At 38.6% G+C, this 20,530-nt stretch overlaps 1 protein-coding gene across 5 annotated transcripts in view; it reads left to right on the top strand.

Annotated features, from left to right (window-relative positions):
- Nucleotides 1-20,530, top strand: part of CHD7 (chromodomain helicase DNA binding protein 7) — a 207,139-nt gene that overhangs the window by 159,340 nt on the left and 27,269 nt on the right. For all 5 annotated transcript variants that reach the window (XM_036031146.1, XM_036031145.1, XM_028533530.2 and 2 more), the window contains 11 exons: nt 192-275; nt 986-1,123; nt 1,221-1,342; nt 1,684-1,927; nt 3,101-3,277; nt 7,341-7,484; nt 8,639-8,894; nt 16,548-16,758; nt 17,288-17,483; nt 17,772-17,939; nt 18,176-18,355. In XM_036031146.1, coding sequence (XP_035887039.1) covers nt 192-275; nt 986-1,123; nt 1,221-1,342; nt 1,684-1,927; nt 3,101-3,277; nt 7,341-7,484; nt 8,639-8,894; nt 16,548-16,758; nt 17,288-17,483; nt 17,772-17,939; nt 18,176-18,355 — 1,920 coding nt within the window. The remainder of the gene's footprint in view (nt 1-191; nt 276-985; nt 1,124-1,220; nt 1,343-1,683; nt 1,928-3,100; nt 3,278-7,340; nt 7,485-8,638; nt 8,895-16,547; nt 16,759-17,287; nt 17,484-17,771; nt 17,940-18,175; nt 18,356-20,530) is intronic.

Below are 20,530 nucleotides of genomic sequence, written 5' to 3' on the forward strand. Positions count from 1 at the left end.
GTCTGAGAAGTCTGATTTCCTCATGGGGAATGATTTTGCTAAATTGTAGCATTTCAATTAAAATAAAAGAATCTGCCAAATATAAATTTTCTATTGCTGTGACCCAAAGTATTACTGCCTGGTGAAAAGTGAAATATAGTGTTTACTCTTAGGAATTACATAAACATTTTCACCTTTTTCCTTTGGTGCAGATTGAAGATGAGCTTTTTAATCCAGATTATGTGGAGGTTGACCGGATAATGGATTGTTCACGTAGCACAGATGACCGGGGAGAGGTAACAGAAGATCACTTACTTTAGGGGGCGGTGGCTCAGACAGCTTATGTGTGTTTACAGAGAACGATTATGGAAGCGCTAGGTCTCATCCTGGTCAGAGCCTTGGATTGTGGGACATTTGTTCTAAATCTAACGGAAACTTACTAACTGTTGGTTTTTATAATTTAATAATAGAGCTAAATGGGTTTTATATTTAGTCTGAGAGCTTTTTAAAAAGAAACCAGTTTTCAATATGAAACAAATACATTGATGTTTTGCACAATTTCAGAATATGATCAATAAAACGAATTTGGTACATTTTGGTATAAATCTGTTATGCAGCACAGATTTTCCTTATGTAATTAAGAGTGCTATTACAGCAGAATGGAGTTTTAATAAAAAAAGTTTGAGTGAGACTCTTTGTGAATGATTGCACAGGCTCAAATTCAGCTGTTATACACTAGATATTTCATTATATTGTACTTTCTGGCATTTAAACATTACTTAGCAGTGACTTAGATAAAGATTAATTTGTTTTGGTAATAGTAATACTATTTTCAGTGTAGACTTGAGAATATTTAACTAGGGACTACTTTCTAAACTTCTACCCACTCAGTCTTACTATTGCCTGGGTGGTGTCTATTGATAAATGAAGTAGAACACATTTTTCCTTTATACATGTAGTGTTTGGTCAAATGAATCCAATTCTGATTTCTTTAAACCTGGCCCAGCCTGTGACTCACTATCTGGTGAAGTGGTGTTCACTGCCTTACGAAGACAGCACTTGGGAGCTAAGGCAGGACATCGATCAAGCAAAGATTGAAGAGTTTGAGAAACTAATGTCCAGGGTGCCGGAAACAGAGCGCGTGGTAAGAATTGGCTAAGGGTAGAGGATTTAATTTGGAAACAAGCATCACGGTGTGGTCTTTGAGAAACCACTAATGGGATTTACTATATTTGAAACAGGAGCGACCTCCTGCTGATGACTGGAAGAAATCGGAGAGTTCCAGGGAGTATAAAAACAATAACAAACTCAGGGAATACCAGTTGGAGGGAGTAAACTGGCTACTTTTCAATTGGTACAACATGTATGTAACACATGTTTCCTTCACTTTTAAAAAGGCCTGAGGTTCTTTGTAGTTATTGAAAATAGTACTCAAATGTAACTTAACATTTTAGCTTTCTAATAAGAATTACTAAAAAATAAGCATTGGGAGTATGCGTATTATTTATTCAAAAAGTAATACAGAGATTGATAGAAGTATGTATAAATAATTGTTATTTCTTTAGATTTTGTTTGAAATGGATTTTACTGAATTTAAGAGAACATCTAAGATAGGCATTTGTGAGTATAGTAATATATTTTGTAAAAAGAGAGCAGTGACTACTACCTGTACTCATTAAACTTTGTTTTGTTTCCTTCCCACAGGCGAAACTGCATTTTAGCAGATGAAATGGGTTTGGGAAAAACTATCCAGTCCATTACATTTCTCTATGAGATATATTTGAAAGGAATCCATGGCCCTTTTTTAGTGATTGCCCCATTGTCCACAATCCCCAACTGGGAAAGGGAGTTCCGTACCTGGACAGAGTTGAATGTGGTTGTGTATCATGGGAGTCAAGCTAGTCGTCGGACCATTCAGTTGTATGAAATGTACTTCAAAGATCCCCAGGTAAAACATCACGGGCGGCTTTCCCGATGCTTAGTGTGTGCATGTTAGGGTGATGGACTTAAAATGAGCTGAGTGATTTGGGGGAAGGGTCTAGATTTTGCAAAATTGAGGAACTTGCTTTAGGTTTCTTACTCAATTTATGTTTGTATTATATTTCTACATCTTATGATTACAGGTCTTTATTTTTATAACTGTCATTCTGATTATTAGATTAAAAACAAATGAAATTCTTTACCTTGGATGATCACTGAAAATCATTTAATGTGTTGATTTTCTAATTGGCTTTCTTTTGCAATTGTAAGAGAAAGGTGAACAAAATAATGGTGTTATTAAATGTGAACAGAAAGAATTTTTAGTTTGCTATATTATTGCTAGAAATGGAAAAGTAATATTGAGAGGCACATTGAATAAAATACATCCAAAGGGAAGAATTTATACTTTGGTTCTTAGTAGCAATTACTGTGAATTTTTACTTATTCAAGTTACTTGTATACAGTTATTCTGTGATATTGAAATTATAAATGACTTAATGAAGAAAGAAAAATAGTATATGCTAAGTTAGTTTTAATCTATAGGTGTTTAAAGGTGTTAACTCGTAGTTCTGTAATTAGAAATAGGACAGAGTTTCATTTTGTGTTTGTTTGCTTTAAGTATAAAAATCTGCCCTATATCTAATCAAAGGAGGAAAACATCAAAATCTGTTTTTTGTATGTATCTTTAAATTTCGGAAATTATTGTAAGTTCTATCCTAAGTGAATGTTTTTCATTTTAGCACTTAAAAAAAAGGGTACAACAGTAAGGAAAGGTGTAAAGTTTTAAAAGGTAAATTTTTTTTTTAAGTTAGCACATAATGCCTTTGGCCTTCACCTTTTGGAGTCTGTAGGGTGTAAGCAGAATAAGTGCTCTTAGTAGCTCTTTACTGGGTATGAACTGTAATGAAATTGGATCAGAAATTTTACTAACAATTTTCTAACTTCTTTTAAAAGGAGAAGATTTTAAAGCCTTGTTATACCATAACAGCATAAAACCTCTCAAATATCTTGAAAAAAAAAGTGTTACCTAAAATAAAGATGTCCCTAGAGGGATAAATCCATATGTTTTATGTACTTTACTTATCCTTAACGTTGTTAGTAATCTGTAATGCTAATTAATAATTCAGAGTTGTTCTCATAGGGTCGAGTGATAAAGGGGTCCTATAAGTTTCACGCCATCATCACTACCTTCGAGATGATTTTGACTGATTGTCCTGAGCTGCGGAATATTCCATGGCGTTGTGTAGTCATTGATGAGGCCCACCGGCTGAAGAATAGGAACTGCAAGCTGCTGGAGGGACTCAAGATGATGGACTTGGTCAGTGATCATTTAGTGACTCCATTGAACCTGAGTGGAGTTGTTACTGGTTCAACATTCTTGACACTCTGAATTTGACTAATGCTCATGAAGGGTGTTGGCAAAGCCTGTCAAATATTGTGATACATCCTCCTGAGCTTTTACTTACCCTAAAAGTGGCTGTTGTCTTCTTCATTCTAATGTTGTTGGCTGGTATTTCTGCACAGTTGTATCACAGCAGAATATAGTCATGATATTTTCGCTGAAATGAGTTTCAAGTATTTGCTTTCCCTTTTGTTTGTAAATACTGCCATTATGATCCATTCATGTTCTGAGACTGATAGGTTTTGGCATGTGGGGGCCAACTTGTACAGGCAGGTTCTCATATGTTGGGCCAGATCTGTAATTGGTCCACTTTGCACAGACACTTAGAAGTTTGGGGCATTACAAGACTTTGAAATTGATCTGGAGTTTTAGACTGCACTTATCTGATACTCTGCCAGCTTCCTAACTATATTTTTCTAGATTTTCTTCAGTAGGAGTATCATGGGGTAATATCTTGTACAGTGATAGAATTTGGTTGGTTTTCACTTCCACACTGCTGTGCATATGATTTCCTAGTGGAAATTGCTACCTGGTCTCTGTCATTATCAGGCTGCATTATCTGTAGTTTACAAGGTGGGTTTTGACACACATTTTTATTTTTAACGTATATTTTAAAACCAAAGTTATTTAGCATGTCTTTGGGTGTTTTGATCAGTTACAAAAAAGTAAAAAAGATTTTTTTTAATCCCTTAACTGTTTTCTTCAGTAGATTAATTTGATCTCTTGTTAACTGTGGGATTGAGAGGGGGAGACATATTCTATATGTTCATGGCTATAGATAATTTTTTATTAAAGACTGGTACTACTGAAAAGAACACTTTAAAGCTTTCTGTTGCAGCAGGTTCTTGGAAGCAGCGTCTTTGAATTTAAGAATTTAATTCTTAAATTAGGGGATTGGGTTAGCCAGCTATTCTTTTAATTAAAAACAAACAAAACCTAGTTTTGTTTAAAGGAAAAGTTTGTTATCCCATTTAGGAGTGGATTTCCCCTTAATCGTTTAAGGCTATCTTAAGACCTTCCTCAAAGTAGTATATATTATTAGGTTGACGATCCACAAAAGAAATTAGAATAGTTAGAAATGGTGAATGCTCTTGAAAATGTGGGTAAGCATATGGAAAAAAGAAATGCGATGGTTATATTTGGTCTCTTCAGGTGATACTTTAGTATTACATTGAAATAAACCTGTGTTTATAGGTAACCACTAATGTTCATGAAATATCTAATTATATCTTCTGAGTAGGGCCCCATCCTCCCAGTGGTCCACATAAGAGACCGTTATAAGCATTATTTCCTGAAGGCTAAATAGTCACCCAAATGAGTTTATGTAAGTTGTTTTCTGTTATTAGCTCACATGTTTCCAGATAGTAAATTCTTGTTGCAGAACAGTCTTCCATTGGTTGAACTGTGTTTTTCCACTGTTTATAGTAACACTTCATTAATGGATTAGAATCTCTTATCCAGACAGTTTTTCTGTCACACCCTGCAGTGTTCCCTAGCCTCCTGCACATAGTATCACATATAGCAAATGATGCATGTCACACCGGGGTAAGCCAAGGAGGCTGCCCACTCCCAGGTGGCAGTCCTGGGACCTGACTTCCATAGTCCTGCCGGCCACTTCAAGGACACGACATCACTGCCACCCATTCCTGATGCACCAGCTTGGAAGTTCTGATTAGCTAATGAACAACATGTTTGTTTTCCTGATATTCAAGAATCTTTATCTCAGAAAAGATCTTTTAGGAGGGAGTACATAATTGTTCAGAATTAGAATGCAGTTATATCTGTACAGTTCTGAACAGGTTATTGCCTGGTTTTTAAATCATTTCTTTAAAGTAAACAGCATGAGAACTTACACACATAAACCTTTTTATTATTCTTTCTTAGAATAAGTGACAGTGAAAATAGCGAATAATAACTATATCTAACTACAAAGCAGGTCGTAGGAAACTGCTGTTACCTACACTAGACTCAGAATAAAATGCATTCACTGAGGATTATCTTCAAGTGCACTCTCAGAGAGGAAAGACCAGAGAGCGTCTTCAGCTCCCCCATCACACAGGAAGTGCTTTGTGAGGTGATACGCTGAGGGACATTTACAGCCTTCACTGTCCTGCACAGGACCCTGGGAAGGCAGAGCCATCTCCTTGGCCCTCACTGACCAGGAGGGAATTCTCTGGAGGTGGTGGTGGTTCTTCACTGATTTCCATGACCTCATCTGTGATTGTTAGGAAGCCCCACACAAATTAAAAGAGTGCAGAAATGGAAGCAAATGGACATCACTCCATCAGAGCTAAAAAGAAGGGTAACATTTTCAAGCCAAAAGCATATCTGCTGGTGTAGTGGACTTGGAGATGATAGGCTTGGTGGCTCGAGTCTCTTCTGTGACATTTGGGGATACATGGTATATTCATCATGCGTTATTCCGTACTTACCTGCTTTCAGATGGAAGCCTGGTTATATTCCTTCCACTGTTTCTATGCATCCTTATAAAAGGGTTGTATGTACAAATAATCATTTGGTGGAACCGGCTTTAAATAGCCCTTGATCAGAAGCAGCATTGAAAAAGGAGTTTTTTTCCTTTTTTTCAAATAAGTTTATTTTGAGATTAATATGTTAAAAGGCTTTTTCTGAAGTATTTGGTAAGAGGTTCGGGATTTAACTCAGTAGTAAATGGTATGAAAGGAACTGGGAGACAATCTCTATCTCTTTCCCTGCTGTGACTCTTTTCCCGAATGTGTGACAGTATTTTTTAAAAATTTTTGGTAAAGTAATTCAGGACTTGAGTATGTCAGGGGCTGTTGCCCATGTTACCCTCCAGTGTGGTTATACATTAGAAAATCTCAAGTTGATTTGCAAAGTCCTTAGTCTTTGTGAATGTAATGAGTGTGAAGATGATGGTGTCCTATGCATCTTCTGAATCAGAGACCTCTCTATTCGAAGGGGAGAAAAGGAAGAATGAAAGCAAATTGAACTGTTTCACCTCACTTTGAAAGAGCTTCACTGACAGATAACATGTGATAGATATTAAGGAAAATAGCATGTCCTTAGTTACATCATTCACCTGGTATTTACCAAGCATATACTCTCTGCTTGGCAACAAAGTCTTATCATTCCTAGTTAAGGCAGGGTATTGCTTTTGAACCAACTGGAAGGTATGATCACTTTTCGAAATAGTTCTAGTGGCTGTACTATGTATCAAGTGGCCAAACTAAAAAATAACATAAAGCCCTCGAGATTAATAAACCCTCCGTTGTTCAGACCTGTCACTGCCAAACAGTTCCTCCGTTTGATGTACAGAAGCGAGACAATGGCACAGACATGTCAGGAGAGCTGGAGAAAGAGCTTGTAAACAGGAAGAATTGTTTTAAAGAAATGCCTAACTTGGTTCAAAGAGACAAAATTAGAAAGAGCATCTGTTTTTTTTAGAAAAGTGATTGTGGTATTTAAGACCAAGCCTACCCCTCTGCTAGTGTGAGATTTTTGCAGAACAAAATAGTTTTTCGTGTGCTGTTGTGTGTAGATGGACTTCTTTTGTCTCTGACGTGAGTCATGCAGGAAGCAGATGGGGAGACTAGGGCACTGTTGATGTAGAGAACAGAAAGAGTCATGTAAGTTTTATCTGAGCCTAGGGATTTTAGGAAAAAACTTCCACTTTGGTGCAGACAAAGCAGAGACTTAGGGGACTCACAAAGCCATGTCACTAGATTGGTGACCTAGTAACCCCAGGAAGAGACGAAATGGCAAGACAGTTACCACTGGTCTGGGGCGTTCTAAGGAGGCCCCTCTGTGTGTGGATCTGAAGCAGGGACTGCTTTGTCTTGTATCTCTGCCTTAGCACCTGATTCCTACCCTTGCTGTAGGGTGGGTGCTGGACTAGTTTTAATGAGAAACAGGAACATGGGTATTGAGAGAGAGGCTTTGGTTTTAAGAAACTGTCGTGGTTGTGACTCGGTCACTTGCTCTTCTGGTATTCCTGCAGGAACACAAAGTGCTGCTGACGGGAACTCCACTACAGAACACTGTGGAAGAGCTCTTTAGCTTGCTCCATTTCTTGGAACCAACTCGCTTCCCTTCAGAAACCACCTTTATGCAAGAATTTGGTGATCTGAAAACAGAAGAACAGGTATTTATCACGTCTACTTTGTATTTTTGCTATATAACTGCAGATTATCCATGAAATGGTAAAGGATTAATATTTAACTATTTAAAAATGTAAACATTTTTTCCCACCCAGTAAACAAGTGAGCTTTCTATCTGCTTTCCTTGGGCATTCCAAATCTCCATTACAGAGGTTTTCTAGTCTGTCCACTTGCCCCTATGAAGGGTGGCTGGGATTTGGAGAGGTTATATACATACCTGTTTGTGTAATTTTCAGAGACTGTTGTGCTGTTCAGGGTGTGGTGGTTTTCAAGGTACACTTCTGAACTCTGTATTCTTTGGGGGGTAGTGTCAGAAGCTTCTGGAATTTGTAGAGCCATTTGCCTACTGGAGTTTTAAGGTTTAGTCTTACTTCTTAACCATGTATAATTGGTCACTTTGCTTACTTTTCTGAGCTTACATACTTTCATTTAGAAACGCGGGCCATAACTACCCCACAGGATTTCTATGAGAATGTGTTGTGTATGAAAAGTGGTTGGTTATTTTACACATGCCGGGAGTTTATATGGGTATTTGAAGTAAATGCAGAGATATTCTTGACACCTTGGTCCTTTGTACCCTCCCCCAACTTTCTGCCTACAACCTCTCAGTTGAGTTCAAAGTGAAGTCTATTTCATTTTGTTTTTCTTAAAACTATCTGGTGGGCTATATCCTATTGCCAATCAACAGAAAAGAGAACTGGAGAGAGACATCTCTGCTTGCTCATTGGTGCAGGGACTAGATAACTCCTGGCTTTTTGCTCTTTCTGGAAAGAAAGAGAACTGAAGCAGAGGACTCTCCTGACTCTGTCTCTTCCTCATCATCCCTCTGGCTTATGACAAATAAAAGGGAAAGAGAAAGGAATAAATTTGGCTCTCTTCTGCTGTGTACTTTTCAAGCCTCTGGTTGTTCAGGACTCCTAGATAGGTGAGACGGTCCATTTGAAATCGAGTCATTCAGCCTCCAGGAACTTCTGGTATGAAACCTGAAAAATCCATGCCTTCATCCCCTTACAGGGCTTTGACGAATGAAACTGAGCAGTAAACAAATAGGATGATAATCCTGTTTTTTTTATGTTAGGGTATGTTTTAACATGTAAGCAAGTCATGACACCAATATTTACTTAAGGTCCTTTTTTAGGTGCAAAAACTCCAGGCTATTCTAAAGCCAATGATGTTGAGACGTCTCAAGGAGGATGTAGAAAAGAACTTGGCCCCCAAAGAAGAAACTATTATTGAAGTTGAGCTAACAAACATTCAGAAGAAATATTACCGAGCCATCCTTGAGAAGAATTTTACATTTCTTTCCAAAGGTGGTGGTCAAGCTAATGTACCTAACCTTTTAAACACTATGATGGAATTACGAAAGTGCTGCAATCATCCATACCTTATTAACGGTAAGCCTGGCTATTTGTAAACTTATTTAATGATGACCAAAGTACCAGAAACCCTTTTCTCCCTCTAGACTGAGGATTTATGGTTTCTAGTCATGGCTGTATCCTCTCATCTCAGTGTGTGGCTTCCACCACCTTCCTATTCTTCATGATTCCCCTTTCTGCAGTGTCTCCTGCTGGTCCCCGAAGCAGGACCTCACCTCACCTTTCTCCTGCATCCCTGAATCTGGGTCTCACTTGTTGAAAGGAGGAGGTATTGGTCCTCCGTGGCTAAAAACCATCAAAAGTGTTAATAGTTAGACAGAAATTAGCCCCTGATTGAGATTTTCTTGCTCTGTGTGTGTGTGTGTGTGAAAATCTGAAATTACAGAGGAACTTCAGTGTGAGAAGGCAGCTATTAGCTGTCTCAACATTTTGAGAAAAGTCAATTTCTCTCAGTCCAGAAGCCTTTAACACCTGTCCCCTAAGAATGAGAGATTATTTTTTATAGCTTTGGTAATAGTCCCTGTTACTAATGAATACTTTATGGTCTTCCTGTTTTCTCAACTAAATTGATAGTGTTAGGTAATGGATATGAGTAAAATCCTGTATTACATACTTGCAAAAATCATTAAAAGAATAAATATTTCATGCCTTTGATGTGGAAGATACTCCAGAGAATACAAGAGCCTTCAGTTTGTCAGGGATTGAGATTAGGAAAGCCATTAGAAAGTGATGGCATTGAGACAAGCCTATAGGTCTGGGAAGGATTTTGCCAGTCAGGATTAAAAAGGAAGGACATTATGCTGATGTAATAACATGAGCAAAGAAGAGGACTGAGGTAAACGAAGGGGAACTTGCCCAAAGTGTACAGTACCTGCAAGAAACAGTACAGTGATGAACCTAGACATGCTGGGACCCTGCTGTAGAAAGCCTCAAAGGCTAGGTTACGGAATTTTGTCTTTAGTCTGTAGGAGGTGGAGAACCACAGATAGTGTTTAAGCTGAGGAGTGATTGGAAATGTGATTCCGGATGGTGGATCTGGCAACATCGTATAAGACAGATGGGAGTTGGAAAAGATAGGCAGCCAGAACAACCAGCTACGAGGCTGGCTATTGCTGTAGTCCAGGCTGGAGTTAATATGGGGTGAGGAAAGGTGATGACCCACTACGATGGGGTGTTTGTGTGCAATTATAATTGGCCAGCAGTACAGTTCGGTTCCTTTCTAGGGAAGAAGGTGCAAGCCTGATTTTGTCTTTATCACAATCCATGAGGTTCAAGGGCAGCTAATTTAAAGAATTCCTAATCTTTTTTTCTTTCATAACTGATACACTGAAAGCCACCTCAGATCTAGAAATTTCTATTACTAAGTGACAAATGGTATATACCTGGAAGACGGTCCCAGTGTAGCACCTGAGGTCACTGCTGTGATGTGACATCAGTTAATTTCCTTTTCAAACTTTGTGCTTTTAGCTTTGTCTTTTAAAGAGAGTATCATGTGTGATAATTATATGTTTAATGCTGCCAACCTGCTAATCACCATCTGTTTAAGAGCCTGTAAGGCCATTTATAGTGAGTGTCAGCCAGCCTGTTCCTGAGTTGGGGAGATATAGTTGGGGCTACAGCAATTGATGGTATGGGTAAACACACATGTGTGCACGCATGCACGCGCGCGAACACACACACACACACACACACACACACTGTTGCATTTAATACCTGTAAAGGAAATAAAGAAAAGTAGCCACTAGTGGGGGAGAAAAGGCACTCTAAGTAGAGATTAAATGTGCCAGCAGGATGTGTGTGAAAGGAGGGATGATCTCAGCAATAGCTGTTGGGTGTCTGCTCCCAATTCCATCTTGTTTGGTTACATGCTAATTACATGCAGTAACCCCTAGAGGGGGGAGTTCCCCCAAAATACAGCTGGTGGGTCTTTTCTGTAGCCAATGGCTCCCCAGGGTCATCCTACATCATTTATTGTTCGCCAGGAGGCTCTAGGACTTCTAAGGCTTGGACCTGTGGCAGCTGTTCTAATTGGTCGCACCTTGAAGTCAGCTTTTCTGTCCTTACAACAAGTTAGGAAGTGTCTGTTATACAGGTATTCTTATATGCCTTTATGTTGTGAAATTGTAAAAAAAAATACACACACACTCACATTAGGTGTTACAACTTCCCAGGTAACATACGTAGACCGCATGTTTCACAGAGGTGGCTCCAGGCCCAGTACTGTCCATTCTCATCCATAGTTTGGAGTAGAAAGAAAACTGACACTTCAAAGTTAAAATTCAGCTCAACGAAGAGCAACATTTCTGGAAATGTCAGAAACAGAAACAGCTATATGCATAAGTTGAAAGGGATAACATAAGCAAAGCAGAAGAAAAAAACATTGGAAGTGATGGTAGAACACAAGTTGTATGTAAAGGAGAAGTGTTTTTAATGTGTGTTAATGTAAGTGCTTAAGTGGTTAGAACAGTGTTTGGTATACTTTAAATACTAGGTAAAAGGGGCTAGTTTTTCTTGCTAAAAGTTAAACAGGTAATTGGGTAACATAAATGAAGATGCTATTATTGGCTCAAGCTTTACTAAAATGGAATGTCATATAAACAAAGTCAGCGATGAAAAAGAGCCCTGGCCAGTGTGGCTCAGTTGGTTGGAGCTTCGTCCTGTAACTGAAAGGTTGTGGGTTCAATTCTCTGTCTGAGCACATACCTACATTGTGGGTTCAATCCCCTGGCCGGGCACATAAGGGAAGCAGCCAATCGATGCTTCTCTCTCACATCAGTGTTTCTCTATCTCCCTTCCTCTCTCTAAAAGCAATACAAGATGTCTTTGGGTGAGGATTGAAAATAATAATAATATTTTTTAAAAAAGAAGTGAAAGAGAAGTTACCACTACAATTGCAATCAAAAGAATAAAATAGCTAGGGACTAACTTAACAAAGGATGTGAAGGACTTATATACAGAAAACTACAAAGCATTATTAAAAGAGAATGAAAAAACACAATGAAATGGAAAACTATTCCATGTTTGTGGATTGAATCAGCATAGCTAAAATGGCCATATTACTCAAAGCATTACACATATTTAATACAATCCCCATTAAAATCTTAATGTCATTTCTTAAAGAAATAAAGCAAAAAAATTGTCAGGTTTGTATGGAACCACTAAAGACCCCGCATAGCCAAAGCAATCCTCAGAAAAAAGAACAAAGATGAAGGTATCACACTACCTGACTTCGAATTATACTACAGAGCTACAGTAATCAAAATAGCATGGTTTTGGCAGAACAGACACACAACCTAATGAAATAGAATTGAGAGCCCAGAAAGAAACCAAAGGCATAAGGGCAAATAATTTTTGATAAAGGAGACAAAACACACAATGAAGAAAAGAAGTCAGTGGTGCTGGGCAGATTAGAAAGCCACATGCAAAAGAATGAAACTAGATTATAGCTTGTCCCCTTGTACAAAAATTAATTCAAAGTAGATCAAAGATCTAAATATAAGGTCTGAAACAATAAAGTACATAGAAGAAAGCATAGATACTAAACTTATAGACCTTGTTCTTAGAGAACATTTTTATGAATTTGACCCCAAAGGCAAAGGAAGTAAAGGCAAAAATAAACGAATGATATTATATCAAACTGAAAAGCTCCTGCACAGCAAAAGAAACTGACAACAAAATATAAAGGTGACTAACCAAATGGGAGATGATATTTGCAAACAATGGCTCCAACAAAGGGTCAATATCCAAAATATATAAAGACTCCTACAACTCACCACCAAACAAACAATCCAATTAAAAAATGGGCAATGAATCTGAACAGACACCTCTCCCCAAATACATACAAACAGCCAACAGATATATGAGAACGTGTTCAACTTCACTAGCTATTAGGAAAATGCAAATCAAAACTACAATGAGATACCACCTCACACCTGTTAGAATGGCTGGTGTCAACTAGACAGGTAATAAATGTTTGAGAGAGCTGGTAGAGAAAGAGGAACCCTCGTTCACTTCTGGTGGGAATAAAGTGGTACAGCCACTGGGGGAAACAGTATGGTGGCTCCTCAAAGAATTAAGAATAGAGTTACCATGTGATCCAGTGATTCTTCTTCTGAGTATCTACCCCCAAAATTTGATAACATTTATTTGCAAATATATATGTGCCCCTGTGTTCATTGTAGCATTATTCACAGTGGCCAAGACTTGGAGACAACCAAAGTGTCCTTTAATAGAGGATTGGAGAAAGATGATATGATACATATATGCAATGGAATGCTACTCAGCTATAAGAAAAGATGAAATACTGCCATTTGCAACAACATGGATGGATCTTAAGAACATTATGCTAAGTGAAATGTCAGTCAGGAAAAGCTAAGAACCATATGATTTCACTCATGTAGGATATAAAACTGAAACTCATAGACACAGACAACAGTGTGGTGGTTACCAGAGGGAAAGGGGTAAAGGAGGGCAAAGGAGGCCAAGTATATGGTGATGGAAGATGATTTGACTTTGGGTGGTGGGCACATCATGTAATATATAGATCCTGTGTTACAGAAAATGTACACCTAAAACCCAAATGACCCTATGAACCAATGTCACCCTAATAAATTTAATAACATAAAGGAAGAAGAAAAAATAGAATGGAATGTCCAACTTTAGGTTTGCTATGTGGAGAAAAACTAATGTTGCAAACTTGGTCAAGGTCCTGTAATGGTTAGAGGTGACTTGAGTCAGTTGTTGTGGGTAGAAGTATAGAGAACCATGAGCAGACAGAAAACAGGACTGAATTGTATATAATGGGATGGATTTCAGAGAGAAAATAGTATAGTAACTTGTTTTTTTCTGGTAATCTCTGAAAGCAAATATTTTTTTGTTTGTGGCTAATATAACTAGATAGCATTGCAGTTTCTTCTCTCATCATGATCGTCTTTAGGGGGAAGGAAAGACTTCCACACTTCAAGAATTTTTTAAAATTAATTAATTTTTAGAGAGAGAGCAAGGGAGGGAGAATGAGAGGGAGAGAAACATCAATGTGCAAGAGATACATCAGTTGGTTGCCTCTTGCATGCCCCTAACTGGGGACCTGGCCTGCAAGCCAGGCATGTGCCCTGACTGGGAATCAAACCGGAGACATTGTGGTTCACAGACTGGTACTCAATCCACTGAGCCACACCAGTCAGGGCAAGAATCTTTTTCATACATATGCATACACATTTTTACATGTAGTACGAACAGTACTTTAATTTAAGGTAGTGCCAACAGTGTACATATTTTCGCTTATCGTAACCTACTTCCAGTTCATTTTCTGATTGATATATACAAACCTAACATTAAGGTAAATCTAACTCATAAACTTGAAAATTTGGCTCTGATATCAGAAGTTAGAAATTGCTTTTCTCCCTAACACCTATCCTACCCTCTTTCCTTCATTCTGGTCATAACAAATACAGTGCTAAAGGAATTGTATATGAAATATATTTGCTGATATTTTAAGAAGTAGCATCAGTGTGAACTGGCTGTCACTTAAGAACCAGAATGTATAGTAAAGATCTGAATTGATTAATTCAGCAGTAGCTTTTGTCATTAAAAAAGAATATATTTTAATTTTGACTATTCTCCATAAGATGAGAAATTATTGGTACCACTGAAAAAGCAGAAAAGCTTTTTTTCTCATCTCTAAGTAAATTTAAAATGAAAAAAAAAAAAAAACAACTAAATTTCTCTACTAGTTTGACTGGATTATATATATATTTTAAATTTTTTACTAAAATAATCTAGACATGCCTGCTATTTTTGTTAAAAATGATCATTTCCTTTTTGGAATCTAGTCATTTATTGACTATTAACTTGTAAACTAAAACACTGTTTTATTTTGAGTATGGATTATAATCTTAATGTGAACAAAATCACTATCTAAATATATTCAGAGTAAAATCTATCTCTTCCTGAATTGCAGAGCTTATAATATATTGTCCAACAAAAACAAACTTTTAAAAAAAGACCTCATGCAGTATATGGACTTAAATCTATTTACTCTGTCTCCTGAGGATCTTTTTGTCCTGAATATAGAACCTACATTTCTAAATGTTTTATTTTGAAAAACATTATTTAACTTTATTCAAGAACCTGCCTGCTAATGCTCTTGGATAACATTTATCCACCTTTGAAGACCTTTTTTTCACTTAGAGGGAAATCCTGAGTATTGGCCTATTACTAATGTGGAAGGGGAGAAGGGATTGGCATTTGCTGCCACTTCCCCTGCATGGGAACTAACGGTGTGCTTTCCAGAAGGCCTTAGGACTTGGGAAGGGCATTCAGTGACTTTAATCTGTTCTCAGATTCTTTGTCAATTAATAATAAACAAGCTTTCTTTCTACCTATGACTACATCATAACTTAATTTCTACAAGTGCCCTTAAATCAGAAATAGGAGGCACTTTTGCTGCATCAGGTGTCACTTGCAGCAGGTCCAGCTGTCTGAGTGGCATGGTGGCCTGACTGACCTAACCTTTAAAGTCCTTCTGAGGTTTATGTGTTTATGTATCCTGTCTATATATAGTATAGTTAGTTCATGTGTTTAAAACCAGTGGTAAGAAGAGTAGTTTAAATTTCTGACACAGTTTAAGGCCAGGAACTAATCCCATTAGATGGATTTGTTTGTATTTCCTACAGAATAGGGACCTTGACTGCATCCCTGTCCTTAGGGGAGAGGAGCAAGCACTACAGCCTTGCCCTGGTTAACCCCGGAGATGGGCGGAGGCCAGACAAAGCTGAGCAATTCTAGTTAAGCCAACTAAACAGTTGAAGGAAGCTTAGCCTGCTGCTTTCTAGATAAGCGTGTGTTTGGGGTTAAGGAAGAGAGCAGTGAGCAAGATGTCTTTCTCTTGAGGCTTCTCTCTGATGCACCCCAAAATCTTTGAACAAGCAGAAATCTATGTGGGGCCATGAGAAAAAGTGAGCATTAGGCATAGAAGTCTTATGTGAAATAGAGGTTTATTTCATTTTTAAAGTTTTTCAAGCTTTGCATAATTCAAGATAGAATGTGTTGTCCTAATGAAATTATCAGATAAGAATGAATATGGAAGGAGATTTAGAGATTGCAGTAGATGTGTGCCATTCCCTAAAAAAATTCCCTAAAAATTATCCTGAAAAATGATTCCTTTTTGCTGTAGTCCTATGTTATTATTATACAATTATTAATACAAATTACTGCCCTTTCACTGTAATCATTAGAACTCTATCTCATTGTTTCTTAGTTTCAGAACAGATTTTGTTGTTTGTGTTTATATTCAGCTAGTAAACAGCTCTATTTCTTCAGCAATTTAGGTTCCAAATTTTCTGTAGGTATCTGGCCCTTGGCTTGTTTCTGTCACTTCTGGCTTGACAGTCTGTTGTTGAAATTCAGTTTCTGCAATCAGCAAACATTTGTTTGTTGGGAAACGTGGTTTTCCCCTCCAAATGCCTAAATGTGTTGTGCTTAAAACTTTGATCCTTTTTATGCTTTCCCGGTTTTGTGTAGACCTGACTTTAAGTGGGTAGATTCATGTTCATAAACATGAGTGTGGTGTTCTGGTTCCTACAGTTTGTGGCGGGTTTTGAAAGCAAGTGCATTGTTTTTAGTAATAAAAACCTTTTACTGTATTCACGTTATGCTGTCCAATCCCTGCAGGTGCTGAAGAGAAAATTTTGGAAGAGTTTAAAGAAACACACAATGCAGACTCTCCAGATTTTCAGCTCCAGGCAATGATCCAGGCTGCTGGCAAGCTAGTGCTGATTGACAAGCTGCTGCCAAAACTGAAGGCTGGTGGCCACAGGGTGCTTATCTTTTCCCAGATGGTGCGCTGCTTGGACATACTGGAAGACTACCTCATTCAAAGACGGTGAGGCCCTGGTACCATAAGAAATAAAAAGGAAATTAAAAAGTGACCTTTCTCAGGGCACTGAGTAGCTCACCTTGGAGTGATATTTATGATAAGGGGGATAGAGTGGGGGAAATGTGTTACATCTCTTTTTTAAAAACTACAGGTATATACAACAGTTATTCGGTGTGATGACGGCAGTAGTAGGTCTGCATACTTCTGTGGGCAATTTTATTTCCCATTCCTTTCATTTGACCAAGGGAGAATAGTTCTTACCTAAAATTGAAATTATTATTTTACTGTTGGAGGCATCAGCTATTTTTAGAGTTTAGATGTTTCACTGGAGAGAAATTAAAGTGAAATCTAGTCTTTGGGCATTCAACCAATTGTATGAAAAACAACAAAACCTATTTGCTCGGAAATTATTTCTGATACATAATATTATTTTGTTAATATATATCCCAAATGGTATTACTGTGTTTTTAAAAAAAAGGAACAGGTATATTGTAGCTATTTGTCAGACCTCCTTGTTAATACTGACATTTTCCAGGTACCCATACGAAAGGATTGACGGCCGAGTGAGGGGCAACCTCCGCCAAGCAGCTATTGACAGATTCTCCAAACCTGATTCTGATAGGTTTGTTTTCCTCCTGTGCACACGGGCAGGAGGTTTAGGCATTAATCTTACTGCTGCTGATACCTGCATCATCTTTGATTCTGACTGGAATCCCCAAAATGATCTCCAGGTAAACTTGCAAGAAAATCTTCTGGGTGCCATTTTTTTTAAAAGTCATTCTACTATGACAGAGAATCCTTGTCAAATCAATAAATTAAAGTCATGTATTCACTCAGGCGGCGTCCCATGATCGAGGCAAATGAACCAGCTAGTAATCAATTTATTAATAATGTAAAAGTAATTTCTTCATATGTTAATCCCCTTCTCAGTCATACCTCTGTTTATTGGAACAGATGCTCTTATGACTGACAGTTGAGTCTTTCTTCTTCAGTAGCCATTCATTTCCCTTTTCTTCCAGGCTCAGGCAAGATGTCATAGAATAGGACAGAGCAAATCTGTGAAAATCTACAGGCTGATTACAAGAAATTCTTATGAAAGGGAGATGTTCGACAAGGCGAGCTTGAAGCTCGGTCTCGACAAAGCTGTGCTGCAGTCCATGAGCGGCAGGGAAAACGCCACCAACGGGGTAAAGCTGCACTTGCCCAGCCCATTCACTCACTTCAGCTCCTCACTTGATTTAGCTACCAGTGAGAAATCCTACAGCATCAGATTATTTCCAACATCAATGTTTGTTTTAAGCAGTATTTCAACCTCACAGTTCCTTTGTTAGAATTTAGGTTTACTGTCTTTGAGGAGAAAAAAAAGTTGTTTAGTCTAAAAACATTTCAATTATAAATTATTTTAAATATTTTTCTAAAACAGGTGCAACAGCTTTCCAAGAAAGAAATAGAGGATCTTCTGCGAAAAGGGGCCTATGGTGCACTCATGGATGAGGAGGATGAAGGGTCTAAATTCTGTGAAGAAGATATTGATCAGATTCTCCTACGGCGAACCCACACCATCACCATTGAGTCTGAAGGGAAGGGTTCCACATTTGCTAAGGTGCGAATCAATTCGAAGAGATGAGGGTTGTCTATAGAAGCTGAAGTTCATACACAGCACCTTGTAAACTGCTCACAGAATGTATCCGTAACATGTGCTTTCGATTCCAAATTGAGAAATTAATTACTAACTCCCTGTGGAGCACCTAATGCATAAAACATTCTTTGTGTTTTGGGTTGTGCTCTATTTATATGGCTCTGCTGGTCACTCTTACCTTATCCTCTTGTCTGTTCCCAGCTCCCCAGCCTAATCCTTAACTGTGTCCTTGACTCCATCCCCTTCACTTCTTGAGATCCTGGTTTCTGACATAGTCTATAAGAACAATTAAGTCACTTCTATCTATTTTGCCCTCCAGCTTCAATTGCAAAACCCTACTTCATGGCTGAAATCCACACAAGCATTATTTACACCAGCTGTCTCCATTGCCTCCCTTCCTACTTATTTTTAAATTCCCAGCTTGCAGCCTTCCTCCACCCCTTCATCAGAGCAGCTCTGGCAAAGGTCACCACAGCATGCCACTCCACTGAGAGCCCTTTCTGAGGCTGCAACTGCGCCTTGGTCCACCCATCCACACCCAGGCCCAACTTACACTATTAACAGTTTTACTGAAATGTGATTTACTTACCATATAATTCTCCTGACCTACAAGTACAATTCAGTGCCTTTAACACATGTACAGACTTGTGCAATGGTTACCACATCTAAGTTTAAGACATTTCCAGCACCCCAAATGATCCTCGTGCCCATTAACAGTCAGACCCATCCATCCTGTTTCACCCCTCCCCGCAAGTCCTCAGCAACCACTCACCTACTTTCTGTTTCACCTACTCTGGGCATTTCCTATACATGGAATTGTAGAACATGTGGTCTTTCGTGTCTGGCTTCACTCCCTTAGATAATGTCTTCGAGGTTTGTCCACACTGTAGCACGAAGCAGTACTTCCTTCCTTTGTACTGTGGAGCCATGCTCCGTGATCTGTCTGTACCTCAATTACCAGCTGATGATGGACCTTGGGGTTGTTTATTTATTCACTAGTTGTTACTGATACTTTTGGTTATTATGAATAGTGTTGTTATGAGCATTTGCATACAAGTTTTTGTGTGGACAAATGTTTTCATTTCTCTTGCATATATGCCAGGAGTGGAATTGCTGGGTCACATGTTAACTCCATGTTTGACCCTGGAGGAACTGTCAGGCTGTTTCCTAAAGTGAATGTACCCCTTGCTTTCCCACTGACAGTGTTTCTAGGGCTCCGGTTTCTGCACATCCTTGCAACACTTTTTATTGTCTGGCTTTTTGATTATAGTCATAGTAGCAAGTGTGAAGCGAGAGCCCGCAAGGGTCAGATCTACGTTTCTGAGGTGCTTTGGGACATCTGTCCTCTGCTTGTGGCCATTGTGGGTTGTCTTTGGAGAGATGCCTATCCTAGTTCTCAGTTCACCTTTTTTTTTTTTTTTTTTTTTAAGAGAGAGGGGAAGGGAAGGAGAGAGGGAGAGAAACATCAGTGTGTGCTTGTGTCTCACTCATCCCCCACTGGGGACCTGGCCTGCAACCCAGGCATGTGCCCTGACCAGGAATCGAACCAGCAGCCCTTTGGTTCGCAAGCCCGAGCTTAATCCACTGAGCTACACCAGCCAGGGCTTGGTTCACCGTCTGAGTTATTTATCTTTTTATTATCAAAGTTTAAGAATTCTCTTTCTGGATAGAAGTTCCTCATCAGATAATACAGTTTGCAAATATTTTCCTCCAATTTTTTCTTAATGGTGTTTACTACAGTAGCCAGTTTACCCCCCTTTTTCTTTTACTGTTGGTGCTTTTATTGCCTTTTTTAACCTAAGGTTACAAAGATTTATTTTTTTTCTCAGAGTTTTATAGTTTTCACTCTTACATGCAGGTCTGTAACCCTTCTGAGTGAGTTTCCATGTGTGGTGATGTTGTAAGACAGTGTCCAGCTCCCTTCTTTTGCATGTGGACATCCGGTTATCCCAGCTGCTGCTCCTCTTGGCTCTGCAACCAACACCCCCTCCCTCACATCTTTCTGCCTCTTTTCAGTGTGTGCAAAAACAAATCCATCACCTGTCCTTCCACCCTCTGTGTGCTCGAGTGTACACACATACCAGTTTGTTCACCTGGTTAGCACCACTCAGATGCCAAAGTTGGATGCTGCAGCTTTTC

Source organism: Phyllostomus discolor, chromosome 7 (genome assembly GCF_004126475.2).
Source record: "Phyllostomus discolor isolate MPI-MPIP mPhyDis1 chromosome 7, mPhyDis1.pri.v3, whole genome shotgun sequence".
Taxonomy (NCBI): domain Eukaryota; kingdom Metazoa; phylum Chordata; class Mammalia; order Chiroptera; family Phyllostomidae; genus Phyllostomus; species Phyllostomus discolor.